Consider the following 27,255-nt stretch of genomic DNA (forward strand, 5'->3'; position numbering starts at 1 on the left):
GTAAATGATACATGGCTAATTAGTATGAAAATTCCCTAATTTATACAAACAACTCATTTGTCTCTCGTTTACAAACGAGATTATGCGAGAACATAATAATAAACATCCGCACATGAGAGATGAGAGGGGTTGGTTGGGGTCATCGAACGTTAGCTGAAAAAGAAGTAGTTCATCCCGGGTTCACTGTGTTTATTTTAGGCAGGTATTGGTGGCCAATGTACTTCTCTAGATTGTTGATAAGCGTGTTTTACTCCCAATAATATGTGTCAGTTGTAATTCATGCAGGACTACCCTCACAAGAAACTGTTACTTCACATTGGACTGACTATTTATATTATTAAATTAGTCTAACGTTACATTTAACATCTATGCAGCTACGTGTAGTCCGAGACATATATTTGAAAACAAAAATTAATCCACTTTATTGTTTAGATCTATAAGCCTGTTGATAATAAATTGTTTAAGCAATGCTAAGGAATCAAGGATAAGTGTATAGTAGCCCGAGTTTTCTCTGGCCCTGTCACCATGTCTGGTGTAGGGCCAGAGCGCACTACTATATGAAAACGTGGAATTATCCGACACCGTTTGGTGTCGCTAAGAATTTGATGCAAAAACAATAAAATCGGGTGTGACATAACACCTACCTTACATATATGGATAAATGAGATATTTATGTACCCCAAAACACCCATTTAGTCTCATCTAGGTGTTTTATTTCGTCCGTACAGGCCCTCGCTTTACGCTAGTCAAAATTTGATACTGTTGACCCGCCATTTTGTAAGTGACAGTACGACTAACCACCCAAATCGGAACGCAATGGACCGAAAAGACCACATATCATTTATTGTGTTTTTCTTCTTACAAAGTTTAAATTATGAAAACTAAGTTGATTATTTCCCAAAAGATGTTATATTCCATTAAAAAAATCATTATTTATAAATTATAAGCGGTAAAATATATAAAAATAAATGTTGTATTTTTTTTCTTTTCGCTCCATCGCGCACAGACTAGGGTAATTAGGCGGACCGCGACCTACATAGTTAGCAATATGGCGTCGAGTCAAGTATGAAATTTTGACTAGTGTAAAGTGAGGGTCTATACGGACGGAATAAAACACCTAGATGAGACTAAATGGGTGTTTTGGGGTACATAAACATCTCATTTATCCATATATGTAAGGTAGGTGTTATGTCACACCCGATTTTATTGTTTTTGCATCAAATTCTTAGCGACACCAAACGGTGTCGGATAATTCCACGTTTTCATATAGTAGTGCGCTCTGGCCCTACACCAGACATGGTGACAGGGCCAGAGAAAACTCGGGCTAAGTGTATAGCTACAATTAATGTATAAAAGATGTGTCATTTACAGTGTTGTACAATCTGTCAATCTTTAAAAAAAAATGGTGCATAGATATATATACGTACATTACCTTAGATAAAAATCTCCCTAGCATATACAATTTATCAATTACTTTCATCATAACATAGAAAGTACTTTCTGGTACATTGTATTTCATCATATCAGACACCTACATATGTATATACTATAGTATAATTATATAGGTCTCTGATCATATATATAATTTTTAACTTTATCTTTTTATATTGCAGATATTGTGAATGACATGGTTTGTGTGACCTGATAAGGAGATATAAGTCTGAAGATGAATACAGCCCAGAGTATAGTGTTGGGGTGTGGTGGACTAGTGTTGGCTATCCTCTACCAGTATGATTTCCTATTTACCACAATATTTGTAGTCCTCCATTTACTTGTTATTGCGGCAGGAATATTTCTGGGATCATCATGGTCACTGGTGCGAGGGAAACAATACAAACCAACATCAGCTCCACCTGAAGAATCTGCAGTCAACACATTGATACAAAAACTAATGGTAATATATCAATGATACAAAACTAATGGTAATATATCAATAATATAAAACTAATGGTAATATATCAATGATACAAAAGTAATGGTAATATATCAATAATATAAAGTTGATAGTAATATATCAATAATATAAAGTTGATAGTAATATATCAATGATACAAAACTAATGGTAATATATCAATGATACAAAACTAATGGTAATATATCAATAATATAAAACTAATGGTAATATATGTATCAATAATATAAAACTAATAGTAATATATCAATGATACAAAACTAATGGTAATATATCAATAATATAAAGTTGATAGTAATATATCAATAATATAAAGTTGATAGTAATATATCAATGATACAAAACTAATGGTAATATATCGATAATACAAAACTAATGGTAATATATCAATAATATAAAACTAATGGTAATATATGTATCAATAATATAAAACTAATAGTAATATATCAATGATACAAAACTAATGGTAATATATCAATAATATAAAGTTGATAGTAATATATCAATAATATAAAGTTGATAGTAATATATCAATAATATAAAACTAATGGTAATATATCAATAATATAAAACTAATGGTAATATATCAATGATACAAAACTTATGGTAATATATCATTAATATAAAACTAATGGTAATATATCAATGATACAAAACTAATGGTAATATATCAATAACATATAACTAATGGTAATATATCAATAATATAAAACTAATGGTAATATATATCAGACTGATATATAAATTTAATTAAAATAACAGTGACTGATAGCTAACAGTGATATTAATGATAAGTTCCAATAACGAACAGTGATATATAATTCTAATGGTGAACAGGTGATATTTTATATTTTATATCACCTGTTCACCATTAGAATTATATCACTGTTCGCTATAGTGAACAGCGAAATAATTCTAATGTTGAACAGTGATGTAATTATAATGGTGAACAGTGATATAAACCTAATGTTGAACAGTGATATATTAATTTTAATGGTGAACAGTGATATAAACCTAATGTTGAACAGTGTCAAATTTAAATGGTGAACAGTGATATAAATCTTATGATAATTGTTATATAAAACTTAAAATCAGTGATTTAAAACTAATCGCCAGCCTATATTAGAATACAAGTCTGTGATCAACTGACCATTTTCTATAAAGGTAAAGATTCTATCGAAAGGTATATGTCACACACCAGGGACTTTCCTGGGTATTTTCTAATTTGGGAATTGCCAAAAATCATCAAATTGGGAAAATTATGTCCGTTAAAGTCCGTTGTAGTTTACAGAGACAGGTGACGATCTTTAGCAAGTTTGAAGTTTTGAACAAGTTCTTCTAATTCACATTCAGTCTAGACGTGGAAGCAACCATAGCGACTGGAGTCTGTACTACTTCTGCAGAAGCTGTTTTTTTTTTACTAATATTTGTGTTGTCCGGTTGATGATTTAGAGGCATCGCCATCAGATTTGTGTTGATCAAGGATGTCAGTCGGTTGGCACTTGTCATGACAGGGTTTACATGGTGTATTTACACTCCCATCGACTTTTGGCCGCTTAGGAAAGAAAGACGAGATAAGGGTTGAACTATTAGTCTCTTGTTTAGGTACCAAAATTTGTAACATAGTATTTTCAGTTGTGTGACATCTTGTTTCTAGCCGATACATCCATAAAACACTTGTAAATAGCGGTACTATGCTCCTTTCTTTTCAAATGCTCAAGCGATACCAATTTCAGTGATTTATAACAAACAAAATGATACATTCATCATGTAGTAACAAAATTCGGATTTGAGAAAATTGGCATCCAGATTTTTTTGATTTTTTTTTAGGATTGGGAATTTTTTAATTTTTTTTTTCCAATTGGGAACAGTGGCAATAATCAGTACCATTTATATAGGCAAGAAAGTCCCTTCACATTGTATAAACTCCAAGAGTTCCTGATCTTTTTTAATTCCTACAATAGATATCTGGGAGTAGTACCGTAATAAAAATAGACTTATTTAATGCTGTTGTTGCAGAAAGACATCTCTTTGATCCCAGGTTGTTGTCCAGATATTTTTCATTACTCTTTATAATTAGCTTATACAGACCAAAAGCTTTTTCCTGATTTTTTCTAATATATCAGGATAATATGATGAGTTAAAGTTGTTTTTGGCAGGAAAGAAAAGCTGACAAAAGAGGAGAGCCAAAAAAAGTTGTAATATCAAGAAATATTGACCTGGCCCTTCAGGAGGTTATAGATTTGTCTCTGAGGGATTTCGTCCTCACATGGTATGAAGATTTGTCAAAAGACCAGGAATCTCTACTAACAGCTATCAAGTAAGTATGGAATAAAACCAAAGTCTTGGCATTGCTGTTTTATTTGTCATTAGAACTTTTACTGTTCAGAAACACTAACTATTCGTTGGGGAAAAGAAAAATCATCTCTGAGTTCAATAAAAGAAAAAAATTACACTTTGGAATATTTTGCAACCAAAATGTCTTAAGGTTTATGTAAATAGCATATCCAGTAATACTTATTATATTAGGCCTATAAATTACTACTCTGGTGCAATTTAACAGAGTAACTTGCCAATGAGTAATTGTTAGTATATAAGTATTAATATATCAATACATATCATTATGTTAAGAATATTTCTCACATCAAATGAGATGGAGAAAAACCAAAGGGATAGTGTTCCAGTGTCTATGTAAGATTTTATTTCACCTGTGAATATGAAGTTGTAACAGTATATACATCTTGGATTGCCATTAATGTAGTTATATTATTGTTGTTGGTAGGGGGGATGTCTGGATTGTAATTAAACAACTCAGCACCAGATTATCTAAGGTCGACATGATGAAGTTAATTACGCAGGATGTGGTGGAAAAACTTCATTCTCATTTCACAGAGATAAGGACTGCAGCCAAGAGGTCGGTATACAAATGTGTACTAAAAAGAACATTTACTCTAAAACTACTAACAGGCCTGGGTTGTAATTTAATTATTGTTTCATTTTTTTTATGAATTTCACTCTATCAAATATGAATAACGTTATGATGTTTTATTGTCAATAATTTAGATCTGATAGGATACATATGAAACAAAGACAGGTTTTTACCACTACAGGCTATTTAAATTTGATGTTTAAATTCCAAATCGTGAAGATATTGACACAAGTACTTCAGCTGCTTCACTTTTCAACTTGGTTAGAATCTGTAACATGTTAATATTAACCTAAAATTGTCAAATTTGAAGTGAATAAAAAGAAATTAAACTTAATGATCAAGTTTGACTAGGCACTTTGCCATAATCTAAAAAGACTGTATACTTTCAATTAGTTTTTTGGAGTAAATAATAATTTGAAAAATTGAAAGCTGTAAAGCTATCAAATTAATTGAAGAGTTTTTATTATATTAACAGGTAGTTTTGATTATAACAAAAATACAAGTTTATATTTGACAACAGTAGTGACAGCAATGTTGGAGATGACAGAAAATTCAGTTTACATCCCTGGTTGGCTAGTGAGGCATCAGAGCGACAGTTCCTCAGTCAACTCTGTGAAGTCCTCCTCCTTATTTTCCTGCCTGACAACTACAATGGATGCACCACCATACGACATATCCTTCGTGAAATCATCACATCCTCAGGTATTCAGGAGTTGGTCAAGTATCAAATCTTTAAAGCCACATACTCCCAAAGAAATGTTTACATTTCAAGCTCTTTACAGTTTTCAGACTTAATATATACCTAACAAATTATCGCGAATCAAAAACTGGAGGAAAATGTGTATTTATGAAAGTACATGTATATGGGAAATTCCCAAAAATAATAACAATAATAGGCTTGATTATATATTGATTCAACAACTCATCTTACATATATGGTCAAGTAATTATAAAATGTACATTATTTACAACATCATTACAATATTGATATCAATAATTAAAAAGAAATACAACAGGTTAAGTTCAAATAATAATTGGATACATAAATATGTAATACATGTAGCTGTAAATAGTTTAGTAGTAATATAATGATAGACAAATACCTGGGTCCGACAGACCAAGTTCATCAGTCTATACAAAATGGCGGGACGCCGGATGCGTGAGTCTGCCAAAACACATACAGATTCTGCCAAAAAAGAAACCTAAAAGGGACTGGAATCTGCAAAACTTGAGTATTTCCTTGGGAAAGGAAAGGATTTGTTGAAACTTAGAGAGAGAAGAAAAGGGAATAGAATAGAATTCTGATTTTGATGGATGTCTATTGGATTGATAGTTAGCTTTTGAACATTGTCAACTTCACCGATCTAAAATTTTATCGTTGTTTGCATATTGCTACATTTTAAAATTAAGAATTTAGATGTACATGTATATACTAATATTCTTTATATGTTTAAATGAAATCATTATTAGGCAAAGTTCACATATACTCGATATGTAAACAACAGCCATGTGTGTAGTTTATGTGCAGTGCACATTGTTATAGCCTCATTCTCGGCTCCATGAAAAATCTCGTGATAAAAACAAATGTGATAAGTTATTTTTATACACTAATGTCTCAAGGACTCCCCTGGTCAAGTGTCCAGGCCAGTGGTCATTTTTATTGTTAGGAGAGTGTGAACGAACATCTTGCATTGCCATTAATGCATGTGTGCAACTAGAATTTAAGGTTATTTGGGAATATGTGGCTTTCACATCTATAATATAATAAGAGTTAGAAGCTATGAAAATGTAAACGAAAAAGGAAAGACAAGCAATTTCATTTTTTGAAAACAAATCTCAAGTTCATAAAGTATATGTAGCTTAGGTTGGGTAGTCATTGAGTTAAATTATTGATGTTTAAACATAGCTTAGAATACCATCTAAATATATATACTAATTTGACTAAATTAATAATCTTGATGTCAGGATTACAGCCAATGGTAGATATGGTGTGTGACCCAGACTACATCAATGAAAAGCTCATTGCCTACATTGATTATCGACGACAGGTGTCAGAGGACACACGACGTACCTACTTGTATGCTGCAAACTATGAAGACTTTGTCAAGATGATTGGAAAATGTGAAGACATTGAGCATTTAAAACAAATAAGGTTTGTTTCTGGCTTACTCAGTATCCACACACTCTTAATTAGAATATGCTAAAAACTAATTAAAATCATTTTTTCACACTATAAAACTTGATAAACTTTTTATACCCCGCAACGAAGTTAGGGGGGTATACTGGAATCAGGTTGTCCGTCCGTCCGTCTGTCTGAAGACGCATTTTGTCCAGACAACTCCTCCTAAACCGATGGGCCGATTTCAATGAAACTTCACACACATATTATGATCATGTGTAGATGTGCAAGCCACTTTCTTTTTCTCAAAATTATGGTTGCTATGGCAACTGGTCACTATAAACAGGTTTTCTGATAAGAACCATAACTTTAAGTTTGTCCGGACAACTCCTCCTAAACCGAAGGGCCGATTTCAATGAAACTTCACACAAATATAGAGGACCATGTGTAGATGTGCATGCCACTTTCTTTTTCTCAAAATTATGGTTGCTATGGCAACCGGTCACTATAAACAGGTTTTCTGATAAGAACCATAACTTTAAGTTTGTCCAGACAACTCCTCCTAAACCAAAGGGCCGATTTCAACAAAACTTCACACAAATATAGAGGACCATGTGCAGATGTGCATCTCACTTTCTTTTTCTTAAAATTATGGTTGCTATGGCAACTGGTCACTATATTACTGGGTTATCTTAGTTAGCCTCTAATTCTAAGTTCCAATTCACCATTGACTCGTGTAGATTGCGGGGGTATTAGTCAGCCATCCTGGCGACAGTTCTAGTTAACAATGGACTCATTCAAAAACATACAAATTATAATTATATATTTCCATTTGCCCTGCATTGTCACTATAACCTTACCAAACTAAAAGGAAAGTTAAAAGACCATAATGTAATTCTGTCATTATTCCCATTTACATAGTGATATGAAGAGCAAAGTTTGTGACATCGTCACTTAATGGCATTGTTTTGTCTGATGTCACTAAATTAAATGTATTTTTGATGTCAAGAAAATTTGTGCTACCAGAGTAAAAGAAAAAAATATTGATCAATGTGAAAAGATGAATATTATTACGGTGGGTTGATTCACACTAACTATATTTTTTGCTTGGACATTTGCCTGCAGTCGTGATGCGGAAAATTTGACTTTGGATGTGATAACACTGTTACAAGTTGGATACAAGAAAAACTTCAGATTAAAGCGGAAATAAAAGTATAAATTGAACTGCCTTATAATGCATGTTATTTATGTTGTCTGCAATCCTGTGAATTATATAGAGGTTACACAACGAGTGGTTGTTGGATATGGAATTTATTTCACACGAGTAAGTTATTTTTTAAATGTTACAAAAGACACAAGCTTTAGCGAGTGTTTTTTGCAACTTTTAAAAAATAACTTACGAGTGTGAAATAAATTCCATATCCAACAATTTCGAGTCGTGTGACCTGTTTCTACCACAATAATATCGACTTGAATCAAAGGGAAACGTGGCCAAGTATAATTTCGCGTATGCAAATAAAGTGTACCGGTGACGTCCGGGACCCGGTGATGTGACGTCATTAGATTATTGATGACGTCAATAACAATTGCAGCTTGGGTCAAAGTTCACCGTGTTAGCCAATCGAAATGCGTACAGAGTTTAAGTTTATACCACGTGTGGTATAAACAGATAGTTAATCAACAGCTGTAATGATCAACTGATGGTCTGAGAGTTGAATAACACAGGGTATTGTGGTAGAAAGGAACATAACTTTCCAAAGAAGGCAGTCAACTGCTTAAGCAATCAGCATAAAAATGTCCGATCTGAAAAAAAAACTTATGGTAGAATGTGAATTGCTACTTATTGCTACTTATAGATACTGTTACATTAAAATCCAATGTTTTTCAGATACAACATCATAACAGAAATTATACAGGCTACCACGATAAAGAATCTGCAGCAGGAACAGGCTGGTTCAGGTAAGATTGACAGCTAGTATCTATGACAGCCATCTTTGTGTAATTTTTATCACAATTTACAATGATTGAAAAGATAAGTTAAGATGACTGCTATTTCAAGTATTGTGTTATTCATACATCTCCAGTCCAAAATGGAAATTGAGACCTGTGCAAAATGTATGTTTTTCATACATTCCTAAATTGAAATTCAGACCTGTATAATATGAATGCACTATGCATTCCTAAATAAAAATTCAGACCTGTATAATATGTATGCTCTCTAAACAGTCCTACATTGAAACTCAGACCTGTATAAAATGCATGCTATATAAACAGTCCTAAATGAAATTCAGACCTGTATGATATGTATGCTCTTAACTATAAACAGTCCTACATTGAAATTCAGATTTGCACAACATCCACAGTGGTTATGATATGTTTAAGCTGTTATGCACAACTACAGTACTTTAGACCTCATGTTTGCAGTGATTTATGTTTGATTTCTAGGTAAACCTGGGTCACCAAAAGGCATGGCAAAAGGAGAGCTGTTAAAATCAAGAAATTTGAAAAGATATATCAATCAGGTGAGTGATTACAAATGCTAACGTGGTTCTTTACCAAAGGAAATTATGGTAAAAGACACTGCTGGTTTTTAGCTCACCTGGACCGAAGGTCCGGTGAGCTTATGTCATGGCGCAGCGTCCGTCGTCCGTCCGTCCGTCAACATTTGCTTCAAATCGCTACTAGTCTAAAAGTTCTTATTGGATTTTGACCAAATTTGGCCAGAAACATCCTTGGCAGAAGGGGGACATATTTTGCATAAATGGTGATTCTGACCCCAAAGGGGCCAAAGGGGCGGGGCCCATAAGGGGAAATAGAGGTAATTCCTTTAAATCACTACTTGTCATAAAGTTATGAATGGATTTGAACCCAATTTAGTCAGAAACATCCCTGGGGGAAGGGGAACAGATTTTGCATAAATGGTGTCTCTGACCCCCGAGGGGCCAAAGGGGCGGGGCCCAATAGGGGAAATAGAGGTAATTTCTTTAAATCGCTACTTGTCATAAAGTTATGAATGGATTTGAACCCAATTTAGTCAGAAACATCCTTGGGGGAAGGGGAACAGATTTTGCATAAATGGTGCGTCTGACCCCCAAGAGGCCAAAGGGGCGGGGCCCAATAGGGGAAATAGAGGTTATTCCTTTAAATCGCTACTAGTCATAAAGTTATGAATGGATTTGAACCCAATTAAGTCAGAAACATCCTTGGGGGAAGGGGAACAGATTTTGCATAAATGGTGACTCTGACCCCAAAGGGGCCAAAGGGGCGGGCCCATAAGGGGAAATAGAGGTAATTCCTTTAAATCGCTACTTGTCATAAAGTTATGAATGGATTTGAACCCAATTTAGTCGGAAACATCCTTGGGGGAAGCGGAACAGATTTTGCATAAATAGTGGCTCTGACCCCAAAGAGGCCAAAGGGGCGGGGCCCAATAGGGGAAATAGAGGTAATTCCTTTAAATCGCTACTAGTCATAAAGTTAAGAATGGATTTAAACCCAATTTGGTCAGAAACATCCATGGGGGAAGGGGAACAGATTTTGCATAAATGGTGACTCTGATCCCAAAGGGGCCAAAGGGGCGGGGCCCAATAGGGGAAATAGAGGTAATTCCTTTAAATTGCTACTAGTCATAAAGTTATGAATGCATGTTCTAAAAACAATTCTTGAGGTCATTCAGACCTTAGAGAGTGGACTTCATTAATCTTTAAAGCAGTTCGGATTCCCACACTATAACCATATATAGCATTGTTTGAGATTTACAAATAAAACAAATTGAATATGAACAATATTTTGACATTTGGTCTAATCCAACCAGGTGAGCGATACAGGCCCCATGGGCCTCTTGTTTTATGACTAAACAGGTGTCAGTTACATCGTAAAAAAATGATAATTCTTTTGTGTGAAACTTTTTTATATATATATTTCATGAAACTATTTATTCTGAGTCAAATATGAAAACTGTTTGACCTATGGCTCAAAGGTAAAAGAATCACTTTTAATTATACAGGGTAAGTAGTTTGTATAACACTGTTGTGTCATTTTTCAGACAGTTTCCATGTTTGTTTTAGTTAACTGTAGCAAAGTCTAAGTGTGAGAAGAGAATCCGCTCCCTGGGGGGTCCAGACTACAAGTATTACACAGACAATGCTGATGGTGACTGCCAAGTGGAGAAGGTTTGTACATGTTATACTTAAAATATGTCTCTGTACACCTCTGACCATCTCAGAAAATAGTGTTCCATTATCATATGATAAACAAAAATGTCTGTTATTAGGTCAAGTCTGACTTGAACGGTCAGGATGAACAAGAGCCCTCATGTTTCATTCGTAGTCTGTCGTGCCACGCATGTAAATTTTTACATTCAGAACTTCTTCTTAAGTTTAACCAGTGGGATTCAGCTCAAACTTGCCTGATATGATACTGAGATGGTCCTGACCAAGCAAGTGTTATTATTTTTGGTGCTGTCTGAAATCCGAGATGGCTACCAAAAGACATTTTAAACTTCTTCTTCTGTTCCACAGGTGCCATTAAGCTGAAAATTTGTGAGGATGTTAAGGAAGGGAAGCCAACAAGGTGTTGTTAGTTTTTGCTTCGTAAAATCTAGAAACTGTAGGATGATTATGCACAATCATTGTTTTCTCGAACAACACCTATATTTTAACTCCTTAGCCAGTGGGATTCAGCTTGATATACACTTGCCTGAATAATCCTGACCTGGTGTTGCTATTTTTCAGGACTCCATCCTTAATCCAAGATATGTCATCTTGTTTAACTATCCAAGGCCAGTTTTCATTGAGTCCTCCTGCTTCCTTTCATTATAAAGTTGTTTCTTAATTCAGCCACTTCAGAGGAATATTTAGTTCCAGGTATAAATATGCATTTATGTAGTAGGAGCAGTGCTGTGACCCCTCATAATAATAGAGTTGCTCAGCACACAGTAAGTGAATATTGTAAATTATTTCAGGTGATGACGTTTAGTGAGGTGATGGACTCTCCCTTGGCTAGACAAGAATTCTTCAAGTTCCTGAAACGAGATGATAATGAGTCCTTACTTGGGTAGGAGATTATAAATTCAAACAATCTGTTTATTAGTTTAATGTCAGTGATAGCATACTAGTTATGATAAGGGGTTTAACAATTGACAAATTAACCCTTTATAGATGTCCCATAGACTATTTCTAAGAAATGATGATTGCTATTCATTCCACTATGTTTGGTTTGACATATTACCTTTAGTTATATCATGATTAAAAAAACTTTCCCAATATGTGTGCTCTTAAATGAAAATAACAATTGAAACATTGTTACTGAAGTTTAATGGACTGGTGTAAATCTTGTATTGAAGATAATTTGGAAGAGATTTGATTAAAGTTTGATTTGTAATTTCAAATATATTTTTCTAAATGGGTACAAAATATGATAATTGACTCGAATTGAATCAGTATGATGCCTCCTATATGTTGTGTTGGCCAGCTCTACATTTGATTTCTAACCTACATTCCAGTGAGTAATATCCTCCAACAAGTGGTCATGATTTTCCTCTACTGGAACTATTATTGAATACATGATGGATCACCCATCATTGCAATATACAGGACTGATATGATAGAAGGTTGAACGTATTGATTTTGAACATATTGATCAAAGATAATCATATTAAAACATTTATTTGATCCAGATTTTGGAATGCTGTTGAGAAGCTCCGATCTGCTGACAAGGTAAAACGTGTGGTATTGCGTGTTGATTGGATGTTGATTATCAGTCAGATTTACGCATGATTGATTCAGAATTGATTGGCACACTGGAGTGTTACATATTTTGTTTTTAACTTGATATCTTATTAAATACTTTGCTTTATCCTAAAACTGATGAGAATAACAGATTAATTACCGTATTTGACTTGATTTGAAACATGATAGACAGTGCATAATTATTGGTGAAAAAATTGAGATTTTTAGAAAATTTATAGAAACAAACCTATACAATCATTATCTACAAAAAAGCAAAAATGTTAAGTTACACAACAAATATTTTATCTTGTACTGAAGAGGTGAGTAATAAGTACATGTATTCCTATTGGATTTAATTTTAGTAGATTGTATATCCACAAATAACCCCCGGCCCACAATTAAGCCACCTTCTTCATTTGAACTGAATCATCATTTTTAAAACACTACTAAGCAAAAAGTGGTTCACAAATAAGCCCTCACCAAACTTTAATACCTAAATTTTATACTAGGAGCCTGCTCTGGAGGGTTTTATTTAAAATTAAATACACTTTGTATTGCTAGATGAAAAAGGTTGTGGTGTTTCAGTGTTTTTATTGGTTTGCTTAGAGACAACATCACCAGCTCGGCAGTGACATCTTCTACCAGTACATATCAAGTTCCAGCAGTGTGGTCAAGACTGACCGGTCACTTATCAAAACTATGGAGACATTCCTAAAGGGAGACACAGTAAGTTAATAATTGTTTAACAATACATAAATTATGTGCAAGTAGTTATTTAATAAAAACAATATTACCCGAGGTGTAATAATTCATAGCATATTCTATTAAATAAAACAAAATATAATAATATTTCATTTTAAGCTCACCTGGACCGAAGGTCCGGTGAGCTTATGCCATGGCGCAGCGTCCGTCGTCCGTCCGTCCGTCAACATTTGCTTCAAATCGCTACTAGTCATAAAGTTCTTATTGGATTTTGACCAAATTTGGCCAGAAACATCCTTGGCAGAATGGGAACAGATTTTGCATAAATGGTGACTCTGACCCCCGAGGGGCCAAAGGGGCGGGGCCAAGTATGGGAAATAGAGGTAATTCCTCTAAATCTCTACTTGTCATAAAGTTATGAATGAATTTCAACCCAATTTGGTCAGAAACATCCTTGGGGGAAGGGGAAGAGATTTTGCATAAATGGTGGCTCTGACCCCCAAGGGGCCAAAGGGGCTGGGCCCAATAGGGGTAATAGAGGTAATTCCTTTAAATCACTACTAGTCATAAAGTTATGAATAGATTTCAACCCAATTTGGTCAGAAACATCCTTGGGGAAAGGGAAACAGATTTTGCATAAATAGTGATTCTGACCCCCGAGGGGCCAAAGGGGCGTTGCCAAATATGGGAAATAGAGGTAATTCCTCTAAATCTCTACTAGTCATAAAGTTGTGAAGGGATTTGAACCCAATTTGGTCAGAAACATCCTTGGGGGAAGGGGAAAAGATTTTGCATAAATGGTGGCTCTGACCCTAAAGGGGCCAAAAGAGAGGGGCCCAGTGGGGGAAATAGAGGTAATTCCTTTGAATCGCTACTAGCCATCAAGTTATGAATGGATTTGAACCCAATTTGGTCAGAAACAGGGGAACAGATTTTGCATAAATGGTGACTCTGACCCCCGAATGGCCAAAGGGGCGGGCCCAATAGGTGAAATAGAGGTAATTCCTTTAAATCGCTACTAGTCATAAAGTGATGAATGCATGTTCTATAAACAATTCTTGAGGTCTTTCAGACCTTCGAGAGTCTGGACTTCATTAATCTTTAAAGCAGTTGGGATTCCCACACTATAACCATATATAGCATTGTTAGAATTTTACAAATAAAACAATTTGAATATGAACATTATTTCAACATTTGGTCTAATCCAACCAGGTGAGCGATACAGGCCCCATGGGCCTCTTGTTTTTATACTGTAACAAAAAATTGTCTGTTTTATCTGATTTATCTGCAGTGTATTCATTTATCAGTCTGAGAGAGGTAAAAAAGAGATTTATATTCATTTGAATCAGCATGAGTTAGAGATTTAGAATAAAAGAAAACATTATGCAATGTGTAATTCTTCAATTGGAGATAAGAAAATGATCAAATTGTATATAATTTTGAAATTAAGAAAATACTATGTTTATTTTCTGATAACTCACCTGAAAAGATTAAAATTAATTGGATTTAAAATATAAACAAAAGTTAGTAAAGAAATTGGATGTGATGAAATACATGCATTTGCAGATTCTTCTCTGAAACCCATAAAAAAAGTTTAAAGTATCTATAACAGGGTCATTGGTACAGAATATAGCTCTTTTAGGCTATTAGCTACCTGGTACATGTACCAGTACAAATATTTAGATCTTATTTAACATTATGTAGCTAATTTTTGGCTGTGTCTATGATCAGGGACCAGATGCCTTCTTTGAGGCTCAAGACCAAGTATATCAGGTGCTTCAGAAAGATCACTACCCATCATTCCTTGTGAGTGACATTTACTACCGCTTTATAATCAGTGATGATTACGAGCGTATGGACGCAGCATGTGTATCATCAAAAGGTGAGACCACAGTTTAACATACAATATCATCTGATGGTTAAGGCAGTAGGTCTCTAAGGTAAGACCATTGTGTAATATAGAATACCATGGTAAAGCCTAGAGTCTCTAGAGGTGAGACTATAGTATAACATACAGTACCATCTAGTGGTAAAAGTAGAGAGTCTGTAAAGGTAAGACTATAGTATAACATGCAATACAGTTCAATGGTTAAGATAGTACTGTAGGTCTCTAAAGTGAGACATTATTATGATATACATTACCATCTAGTGGTAAAGGTAGAGAGTCTCTAAAGGTGAGACTATAGTATAACATACAATACCATCTAGTGGTAAAGGTAGAGAGTCTCTAAAGGTGAATTATATCATCATTGTGGTAAAAGTAGAGAGTCTCTAAAGGTAAGACTATAGTATAACGTACAATACCATCTAGTGGTAAAGGTAGAGAGTCTCTAAAGGTGATTTATATCATCTAGTGGTAAAGGTAGAGAGTCTCTAAAGGTAAGACTATAGTATAACATACAATAGCATCTAGTGGTAAAGGTAGAGAGTCTCTAAAGGTAAGACTATAGTATAACATACAATACCATCTAGTGGTAAAGGTAGAGAGTCTCTAAAGGTAAGACTATAGTATAACATACAATACCATCTAGTGGTAAAGGTAGAGAGTCTCTAAAGGTGAGACTATAGTATAACATACAATACCATCTAGTGGTAAAAGGTAGAGAGTCTCTAAAGGTAAGACTATAATATGACATACAATACCATCTAGTGGTAAAGGTAGAGAGTCTCTAAAGGTAAGACTATAGTATAACATACAATATCCTATAGTGGTAAAGGTAGAGAGTCTCTAAAGGTAAGACTATAGTATAACATACAATACCATCTAGTGGTAAAGGTAGAGAGTCTCTAAAGGTAAGACTATAGAATAACATACAATACCATCTAGTGGTAAAGGTAGAGAGTCTCTAAAGGTAAGACTATAGTATGACAAACAATACCATCTAGTGGTAAAGGTAGAGAGTCTCTAAAGGTGAGACTATAGTATAACATACAATAGCATCTAGTGGTAAAGGTAGAGAGTCTCTAAAGGTAAGACTATAGTATAACATACAATACCATCTAGTGGTAAAGGTAGAGAGTCTCTAAAGGTGAGACTATAGTATAACATACAATACCATCTAGTGGTAAAGGTAGAGAGTCTCTAAAGGTGATTTATACCATCTAGTGGTAAAGGTAGAGAGTCTCTAAAGGTGAGAATATAGCATAGCATACAATAATACAGTTCAATACATCTTGCTGCCATATCGACTATAACAACATTAAAACAACTGTTCATTGCTTAAATGATATACAGTACCATCTAGTGATAAAGGTAGATGGTCTCTAAAGGTGATTTATACCATCTAGTGGTAAAGGTAGAGAGTCTCTAAAGGTGAGAATATAGCATAACATACAATAATACAGTTCAATACATCTTGCTGCCATATCGACTATAACAACATTAAAACCACTGTTCATTGTTTAAATGATATACATTACCATCTAGTGATAATGGTAGTGGGTCTCTAAAGGTAAAATTTGAATTTTGAAAATAGACCAGTTCTTCTTCGGACCCACGGAAAGCTTCCTGGAGCCTGAAGATGAAGAAGACTCTGACAATGAAGACTTGTTTGCTAGTGAGTCATATGCAGCTCAGCAGAGACTGGAGACACTTGACGAAAAGATCCGCAACAAGACACAAGCAATCCAGGCTCTCAAAACAAAGAAAACAGACGATGCTAAGGTGAGTCTTCTCCTTATCTGTTTCCTGTTATAGGTAATGTTGAATGTTATGTTTACTCCAAATGTTCTGCAGATAATGTAATGGTGGATTTTTAATTAAAAAGGTCTCCATTGAGATTGGAATTTGATAGTCATTTAACAAATAAAATCAGTTAGTATTGAGTTAAGTTATTGGGTGAAAACTATTGATGAATATTGAGAGAACCTTGTTATACACTTCATGTCTGATATGATGTCTAAGGGATAACAAAGAATGCAGATTAACAAAAACTTGTCAATTTAAGAATATACAATAGATTGAATTATTTACAAGAAATGTAAGATTATTTAGCCTCATTCTGATTTCATGTATAGCTGGTGGCCAACATACTTTGGACTGCTAGGCAGGCTGTCATCAAGGTACACGTTACATGGTGTACATGTAGTTAAGAGGACCATGTGGTATCCTCCCTTTAAAACTTGGTAACTGAACTACAATGTCTTGTACTTAAAGGATGTTGGTATTTTGGGAAATGCTCTCCTCTTGGAGATTGTCCACCGCTAGCATTTAGAATTTCTAAATGTCAGAACATGGAATTTGTTTGATTCATTTTGTCAGATTGGTAAAGTAGAGAAGGACATGGAGAAGGAGAGGGAAAACTTAATGGACGAGAAGAAACAGTTAGAGGCACATATCCACCGCATGCAGATGTGGTGTGAGAACCAAGGAAAGTGGCGTGCCCATGTATACGAAACAGAGGTACACAATATAAAACTGTAGCACCTACTTGTTTGATGTAGACCATAAACGGTGGGACGATATGTTTTTGAAATGTAGTAGTTATGTTATAACTGTAGAAAATAGAGCATGTATTGGGAAGAAGCTACCAAAAATACATTTATTGAGTATTAAAATTGAAAATTAAAAATTTTTGGCTTTCACTGTTTTTGTAAATAAAGGAAGAGAAAAATAAAGTTACATTACTTTTCCAACTTTCTAATTAATCTATGTTTTTAAATGATATTTATTTTTCTGGTGTCGGCCGACATTAGAGGAAGGAGGGGAGAAGACTCCAGTATTTGTATTGAAAGTTTTGCTATGTTTGTGGTGTCTTTATACATTCGAGGAAGGAGAGGAGAAGACTCCAGTATTTGTATTTTATGTCTTTGAATATTTTCTGGTGTCTGCAGACATTTGAGGTGGGAGAGAAGAAGACTCCAGTATTTGTATTAATCATACACCTTGTTGGGGCCGGTATGAGTCAAAACCTCCAGAAAAGCAGTCACGGTTGGGTTGTCTCACGTACACTTCCTGAATTTCACAAGATGCATAGACAGCTTGTACAGGTAATTAAGTTCACTCATTGTCAACACTTCCACAGAAAATAATTGGCCTTTCTGTTCAATTTCAACAAATTTTATTGACATAGAAAGAAAGTCAATAGGATTAGACATCAGACATTGCCTATCTAAGTCTTCTCCTTAGTAACAACAGGTGGTAAGAAATACAGACAAATATAATGTATATGTACACATTGATATGACAAATTGACTTAAGGGGAAGTAACTCCTTGAGGTTGTTAGACTTATTCAATGTTGTTTAAGAGGGTAACCCTTTGGCTAAGGGTACTTGATTTTAAATGCTGGATTATTATGTTATCAGTGAATAATACAAAGCAATAACATATTAATATTCATATAAATATACTGTTCAACATAAATATTTGGTGATTTTGAATTTATCCCCTCAACAGATACAAGCCACACAGTCGATGTGCATAACACACTGGCCATCCACTGATGAGGATCAAAAGCCAATTTCAGCAAATAGATATATATTTTTGAAGTAGGGTTACACCAACTCTTGCAAATAATATGATAATTCATTAATCCAATAGTGTTTTTGGATGTTGGTATACATTTATATACATATTGTATATATTAGATCAGAGCTATTTCTACCCTTAACCTAACATAGAGGGAGGAGGGGTAGGAATACAGTTATCACTTGTCTTCATGTCAGTGTGCTTGTCCATGCAAAACTTGTGTAGACAACATTTCTTGAACAGCAGGATATATTTTAAATTAGTTCCTGTTTGCATCATAGCTTTTTTGTTTGTTTGCTGGGTCTCCATGTAGTAGTTGGTGGCTACCTCACTGACCATTCGGGAAGCCTATCGTATGCCATCAAGAGCAATAAGTGTAAAGTGTCCTGCCCAAGGACACAACCATGACAGCATATAGACTGGCCTGTTTCTCTTCTACCTGAGAAACACAAACTGACAAGGTAGCAGTGTCAAACCACTCACCACAGACATTCAGGTTAGGAGTGTCAAACCTGAGACATTCACCTGAGGTTACATGGCCTGTGCTCTAACCGGCTGATTTACATCTGATTAAAATTTGGTGATCATTAGTCAAGGTCACACTTTCTCCCTTGGCCATTAAGATTGGGTATATATTGCAATCCCCTGCTCAAGTAGGAAGAAGATCAATGTGATATAGAACCAATAAAGATCATTCAATTGTGGGTGCCAAGATCCCTCTGGGATCTCTTGTTTTCTACTGAAATTTGTTGTAAACAGCATTATTTATAAAATACTTCCATTATTTGTAAAACACTTCCACTGTGACTTATTTTTTAAAAAAATGAATGCAGATTGGGTCTTGGTTGAAGAAGAAAGACTTACCAACAATTGGAAGGTTCACAACAGTAGATGACAAGTTTATACTGGAGAGCAAATCTGCCATCAATGAATATCTCATTGTAAGTCATCATTGTTTTATTGTTATTGGGGTTTAAGTATCGGTAGAAGAGCTATGTACATTTTCATTACAAAATATATTTTACAAAATACAAGTTGTAGTGTTCAGAAGATGGATCCTGAAAGTAATATTGATGAAGTTTGGATTTACACCGATTATTTTCTGGAACTGAACACTGTCTTGTATCTATTCTATGCTTATTTGATATTTACTGAATACTGTCTAAAATTCTGTACTGTTATTGCTGTACCTGCCATATTGTATCTGTAATTCTTGTAATGCTAAACCTGAAATTAACTAAAAATTGGGAAACATTGTGGTGTCAAGTGTTTTAAAAGATTACACATTGCTTTTCAAGCTTCCATGGTATAGTTACTGTATCGTAAGATTCATTGTATGCGTGTGATCCCAGGCGGTGATGAAGGATGAACGGATGGCTCAGAGTGAGGTTCTATGTCGATTCCTAACCCCAACACCTTCCTACCTGAAACAGCAGGAGACAGCAGCAAAGAAGCGCACATTCTTTCTGGACAGTTTACTCAAAAGGTAAGTTCAACATTGTATAAGTTTTACATCTAAATAAATTTCGGTGGTCATTGGCCAAAGTTAAGGAGTAAAGGTACGTGCCTGATCACATCATATTGGTATATCAAAGTCCTTGCGTTTACTCAGGCATAAAGTCCGATATCTTCAGCTTCTTGATAGTAAGTCGTGGGTCATATGTTAGTTCAGTAGTCTTTACTGATGAATTTTTCTTTTGTAAATTTTTTTTTTTTACAGATACTGGCATGTTCTGTTTATAAAAATTATATACTTGAAAATACATTTTTAGCTCGTCTCTTCGAAGAAGAGTGAGAGCTTATGTTGTCACTCCGGCGTCGGCGTTGGTTTTCAAAATGTTAAATTTTTGGTGCCAGTGTTGAAAGGCATAGTAATTTATGGTAATATGGTCCCTGTGGGGGTCAAACTATCGCCTACCGGAGTTAAACTAAATGATTTTTTGGATGAAAATTGTTGGACTTAGAAAAATTTTGCGTCAAGTTTTTGGTGCGAGTGTTGAAAGGTATTAATACATCACTTTATAATTGTACTAGGGTGCTGATAATTGGCAATAGAGTCCCTCTGGGGTTAGACTATCCCCTGCCAGAGTTAAACTAAAAGATTTTTTTTTTTTAAACTAGAATTTTCAAATTTTTGGACTTAGAATATTTCTGCGTTAAGTTTTTGGTGCGAGTGTTGAAAGGTATTAATACATCATTTTATAATTGTACTAGGGTGCTGATAATTGGCAATAGAGTCCCTCTGGGATTAGACTATCCCCTGCCAGAGTTAAACTAAAAGATTTTTTTTGAAAAAAAATAGAATTTTCAAATTTTTGGACTTAGAATATTTCTGCGTTAAGTTTTTGGTGCAAGTGTTGAAAGGTATTAATACATCACTTTATAATTGTACTAGGGTGCTGATAGTTAGTAATAAACTCCCTCTTGGGTTAAACTATCCCCTGCTGGAGTTAAACTAAAAGGTTTTTTGGGGAAATAATCAGAATTATCAAATTTTTGGACTTAGAATATTTCTGCGTTAAGTTTTTGGTGCAAGTGTTAAGAGGTTTTAATACATCACTATATAACTGTACAAGGGTGCTGATATTTGGCAATAGAGTCCCTAGAGAGTAAGACAATCCCTTCCTGGAGTAAAACTTTAAAAAGAAATTGAATTTTTTCTTTTTAAATCTGTGTTTTTTTGTTTTTAAATCTTTGGACTTTGTGTTAAGTTTATATTGTGAGTGTTGAAAGGCATATTAATACATGGTATTAGGTTCCCTGTGGGGGTTAAACTATCCCTTTCCTGAGTTATATTTTTTTGAGGAAAAAACACATTTTTTTAAAAATTTTCGTGCAAATGTTGAAAGCTTTTTAACACATCACTTTATGATTGTACTAGGGTGCTGATATTTGATGAAAGAGTCCCTATGGAGTTACACTATCCTTTCTTGGGGTGAAACTGAATATAAAACAATATGAAAACGTCACAATAGACAATTTATACCGGTCCACATTTTTCAAGGGAGACAACTCTCATTAGGATATGTTGTCAAAAAATTGAAGAAATATGTCCAAAAGCAATTACATTTGTGTTTAATATCTTCATTTAATCTACAACAGCATAGGTTGTCTCCAAAATGTTTTTCAATAAATAATTTATATATATATATAAATTGGTATGGTTTTGAAAATTGCATGAATTCACAAAACATAATCTGATCAAGTAAACAATATAAATATTATTAATGCACTTTGCAAAACATTCCAATTAATATATTTTAATTATTTATTGACAAACATTTGCGAGACGAGCTATGCTGTTCTCCAACAGCTCTTGTGTATATTATGAATTCATTGAAATGTCAAGATGTTCTTTATTTTAGTCTTCCAAAAATTGGCCAGGAATCTCATGAGAATGAGGATGAACTGCTGTTTTCTGGAGATGATAGGTAGGCAGTTGTTATTGCAGTAAAACATTAATTTTGTATTTATAATTTATATTCATGATATATATTGAGACAAGTTGAGACTGCCTGTTTGATAGCATATATCTGGTAGGACTTTAGCCCTTACTATGGGTAATAACTGAACTACATGGATAAAACAGTTCAGTATTGATACTGAATAAACTATTTTTGAAATATTTCCCCCATATAATTGTGTCTTAAAATTTGGCAAAATCTTTTTTTCTGGTATTTCAAATATCTGACATTTTCACCCATGGAACTGTCACTTGATCATTTTAACAGTTGTAAACTAATCTACGTCCCTTCTTTTATTATTACAGTACTAAACTAGACAGGAGCAAGGATTCCATTGCAGAACCTTTTTACAAGCTGGTGAATGAAGTGTTTGAGCTGCGAGGCATGTTTAAGTGGCTAAGGAAGAGTTTCATAGCCTTTGTAGAAGTCAGCTTCGGTAGATCAATCAACAGGTAGACCATTAGATAAATAGTCATATGTAACATCATTTATTTTACTGTTCTGTAAAACATGTTTTCATTGAACCCATGGAGACTAAGGAAATCAGTTACTGTTCTGTAAAGTATGTTTTCATTGAACCCATGGAGACCAAGAAAATCAGTTACTGTTCTGTAAAATATGTTTTCATTGAACCCATGGAGACCAAGAAAATCAGTTACACTGTTCTTGATCTGTCAAACATATTTTCTTTGAACCTCTAGAGATGTACGTAGGAAGCCAGTAATATTCAAGATTCTAAACCTAACCCTAACCCTAACCCTAACCCAAGATACTAAAAATGAAACAATTTGATCTTTATGATATGTTATCCAGTCCTTCTCTTGAGAATTTGCATAGGTTATAAATAGGTTGGCACTTAACAATAAAATATTACCACACATTGGGGGCCGCGGTGGCCGAGTGGTTAAGGTGTCCCGACACTTTATCACTAGCCCTCCACCTCTGGGTTGCGAGTTCGAAACCTACTTGGGGCAGTTGCCAGGTACTGACCGTAGACCGGTGGTTTTTCTCCGGGTACTCCGGCTTTCCTCCACCTCCAAAACCTGGCACGTCCTTAAATGACCCTGGCTGTTAATAGGACGTTAAACAAAAACAAACCAAACCCCCCACACTAATATATTAAGTATTTTCACTTCATCAGTAATCAGTTAGAAATTTTGGTAAAGATTGGTTAAATAAAATTTAATTAAAATACAGCAAGTTGACAGTACTACCACTAGCTCAATATTACAATCTGCCAAACTATGACTGTCCTAACAATTGAATATTTCTTCAAAAGACAACTGAGGGATACTGTAGACTGGATCTTCTCTGAACCGATGATTATCTACTACATACGCATGTTCAAAGACTCGATGTGGCCAGAGGGCAAACTAGCTCCCTATACTGAGGCAAAGAGTGACGAGAAGAAATTCCGGACACGGATGGAAGCCAAGGAGAAATTTCTTACAAATATTCCTGGTAAATATTTGTGGTAGTCCCTGAAAGTTCTGAAAGTGCTTTTTGTTTTAAATCTGTAAGGTATGATGCTTTTCACCTGGTAAAAGCGTTAATGATGCCAGTCAGTTAAATCAAAGTAAATTAGTTATATTCAGATATTTTGTGTTTAAAGAAATAAAAAATATCACGAAGTCGAGTTCTACATCTGATTAGATTTCGTTGGTCATTAGTTAAAGGATGCACTTGACCTTTCAAAATATAAAGTTTGACATGGGAAATATATCATGAATTTCTGGGCAGATTTATTTTATTGGTGAGAGGGATCAGGGTATAGGTATGTGATCCCAACTCACTTTTATTTTTCAGATGCTCTCAAGTCACTACTCGGAGAAAATAATGCACGCAGAGGTTCAATCAAAGTATTCGAAGTCCTCCAAGATACCCGATTAAATAAACACTTGTTTTACGTAAGTATACTCTAAAATGGTAATTTAAAAAACACTTTTCTGAAAGAATAACTTAAAAATCATAATCATTTTCAAAAAATAAATCTTTACCCACCAGGAGGCAGCAAATGTAACCATAAATTGAAGCGGTTTAAATTAGTCTTGGTATCGGTTGAATGTTTACAGCTACACAATTGAACTTTGTGTGAGTGCTATTGATTTGAAAGCTTGATTGGTCAGAATTTTATAATGTTATTGTCTACCTTTGTAGATTCTGTTAGAATTGGTTTTGATGGAGATCTGTCCAGAGCTGAATGAAACCGAGACACCATTGTCATCTACAGAAGTTCTAACATTATGATGGTAGTCGCATTGTCCTGTAGTACTAAAACTAAAGTTCATCTTTCCACAATTGGAATTCACTTTCAACAGATGTGGAGTGTGTTTCCTTGACTTCATTTTCTAGTGACCTTTGTCATGTACATTCTAAAATCTGTACACTTCTGCTCCATACACGCATTCTTGCGAATTCTTTTTGAAATAACCGTTTTAATGGCAAAATGTACACTACATAATATGTTCCAGAAATGAGAACTTATGATTGGAGATTGCAAGTACACATTTTGTAGAGAAAAACCTTCCATTGCTTTTCCCATGACCATTTTGTTGCTTAAAACGATATTAGTCCCTACTTTGTATTAAATTATTGCCATGAGGTCATATAGAAGACATAGTACATACAATATTTTATAACTGTTTTATGAGCTACAAATACATACAATACTTTAAATTTATGAGTTACAAATACATACAATACTTTATAACTATATTATGAGTTACAAATACAAATGTACATACAATACTATATAACTATATTATGAGTTACAAATACATACAATATTATATAACTATATTATGAGTTACAAATACATACAACACTTTACAATACTTTATAACTATATTATGAGTTACAAATACATACAATACTTTAAATTTATGAGTTACAAATACATACAATATTTTATAACTATATTATGAGTTACAAATACATGTACATACAATACTTTAAAACTATATTATGAGTTACAAATACATACAATACTATATAACTATATTATGAGTTATAAATACATACAATACTTTACAATACTGTATAACTATATTATGGGTTACAAATACATACAATACTTTATAACTATATTATGAGTTACAAATACATACAATACTTTATAACTATATTATGAGTTACAAATAGACACACCCCACCAATATATTTCTATCTGGAATATTCCTAGTTAAAATCTGTGATGAATAATATCTCATTCTGAAATGACTTTTAGTACTGACCTTCGTACAGTGGAAACCCCTTTAATGAAGGGCAGGGATTCTGAATTGCATGCCATATATTTTTCCCTTTATAATGTACATCTGTGGTGATCATTATGTGCTTAGATTATAAGCACATCACTTAATTTGACACATTCCAGAAAAAAGTATGTGATGTATTACATGGCATGATACTTTCCATGTATTGATTGAAGTAAGGAGTCAGTACTGATGTAACCAGTAATTTTATTGATGAAGATGTTCAACTTATTATTTAACAGTGTTTCTGATAAGTGATTTCTAAAAAAAAAACAGTCTTGCAGTTGACTAACATGAAATAGCCAGGACTTCGCTGTAAATTAAGACAATCTCTATGTCTTGTAATTCCACAAAATATATTTTGTGATATACCTTTTATATTAAGTAATGTCTGCTGATATATTACAGTTGTGCTTAAATCAAAAGTTTGCCATGATGTGGTTTTATATACAATATGTATGTAGTATACACACAGCAACATTATGTTAGATAATAACTGGTAATTCAGATGAAAGGATCTATTGCCTTACTCACGTGTTTTTAGCTCACCTGGACCGAAGGTCCGGTGAGCTTATGCCATGGTGCAGCGTCCGTCGTCCGGCGTCCGTCCGTCAACATTTGCTTCAAATCGCTACTAGTCAAAAAGTTCTTATTGGATTTTGACCAAATTTGGTCAGAAACATCCTTGGCAGAAGGGGATCAGATTTTGCATAAATTGTGACTCTGACCCCCAAGGGGCCTGAGGGACGGGGCCCAATAGGGGAAATTGAGGCAATTCCTTTAAATCGCTACTAGTCATAAAGTTATGAATGGATTTGAACCCAATTTGGTCAGAAACATCCTTTGGGGAAGGGGAACAGATTTTGCATAAATGGTGACTCTGACCCCCAAGGGGCCAAAGGGGCGGGGCCTAATGGGGAAATAGAGGTAATTCCTTCAAATCGCTACTAGTCATAAAGTTATGAATGGATTTGAACCTGATTTGGTCAGAAACATCCTTTGGGGAAGGGGAACAGATTTTGCATAAATGGTGACTCTGACCCCCGAGGGGCCAAAGGGGCGGGGCCCCATATGGGAAATAGAGGTAATTCCTTTAAATCGCTACTTGTCATAAATTTATGAATGGATTTGAACCCAATTTAGTAAGAAACATTCTTTGTGGAAGGGGAACGGATTTTGCATAAATGGTGACTCTGACCCCCAAGGGGCCAAAGGGGCGGGGCCTAATAGGGAAATAGAGGTAATTCCTTCAAATCGCTACTAGTCATAAAGTTATGAATGGATTTGAACCCAATTTGGTCAGAAACATCCTTTGGGGAAGGGGAACAGATTTTGCATCAATGGTTACTCTGACCCCCAAGGGGCCAAAGGGGCGGGGCCTAATGGGGAAATAGAGGTAATTCCTTCAAATCGCTACTAGTCATAAAGTTATGAATGGATTTGAACCCAATTTGGTCAGAAACATCCTTTGGGGAAGGGGAACAGATTTTGCATAAATGGTGACTCTGACCCCCAAGGGGCCAAAGGGGCGGGGCCTAATAGGGAAATAGAGGTAATTCCTTCAAATCGCTACTAGTCATAAAGTTATGAATTGATTTGAACCCAATTTGGTCAGAAACATCCTTTAGGAAAGGGGAACAGATTTAGCATAAATGGTGACTCTGACCCCACAGGGGCCTGA

The 27,255-nt window shown here is 34.6% G+C and overlaps 1 protein-coding gene across 2 annotated transcripts; it reads left to right on the forward strand.

Annotated features, from left to right (window-relative positions):
* Positions 1 to 90: 90 nt before the first annotated feature.
* LOC117329324 (sorting nexin-25-like) lies at positions 91 to 25,866 on the forward strand. Of its 2 annotated transcripts, none has more exons than XM_033887233.1 (23): positions 91 to 198; positions 1,614 to 1,894; positions 4,072 to 4,232; positions 4,695 to 4,826; positions 5,362 to 5,543; positions 6,807 to 6,993; positions 8,849 to 8,919; positions 9,406 to 9,482; positions 11,028 to 11,132; positions 11,924 to 12,015; positions 12,638 to 12,677; positions 13,296 to 13,415; positions 15,123 to 15,273; positions 16,868 to 17,055; positions 17,653 to 17,793; positions 18,225 to 18,380; positions 19,693 to 19,800; positions 20,212 to 20,345; positions 22,225 to 22,290; positions 22,629 to 22,775; positions 23,603 to 23,784; positions 24,130 to 24,230; positions 24,481 to 25,866. In XM_033887233.1, the coding sequence occupies exons 2-23, from the start codon at positions 1,667 to 1,669 to the stop codon at positions 24,568 to 24,570; spliced, it is 2,859 nt and encodes a 952-aa protein (XP_033743124.1). In that variant the 5' UTR covers positions 91 to 198; positions 1,614 to 1,666; the 3' UTR covers positions 24,571 to 25,866. The 2 variants fall into 2 exon arrangements, with proteins under 2 accessions (XP_033743124.1, XP_033743125.1); XM_033887234.1 differs by having other exon boundaries at positions 103 to 202.
* The last annotated feature ends 1,389 nt before the right edge of the window (positions 25,867 to 27,255 follow it).

This window comes from Pecten maximus, chromosome 6 (genome assembly GCF_902652985.1).
Source record: "Pecten maximus chromosome 6, xPecMax1.1, whole genome shotgun sequence".
NCBI classification, from domain to species: domain Eukaryota; kingdom Metazoa; phylum Mollusca; class Bivalvia; order Pectinida; family Pectinidae; genus Pecten; species Pecten maximus.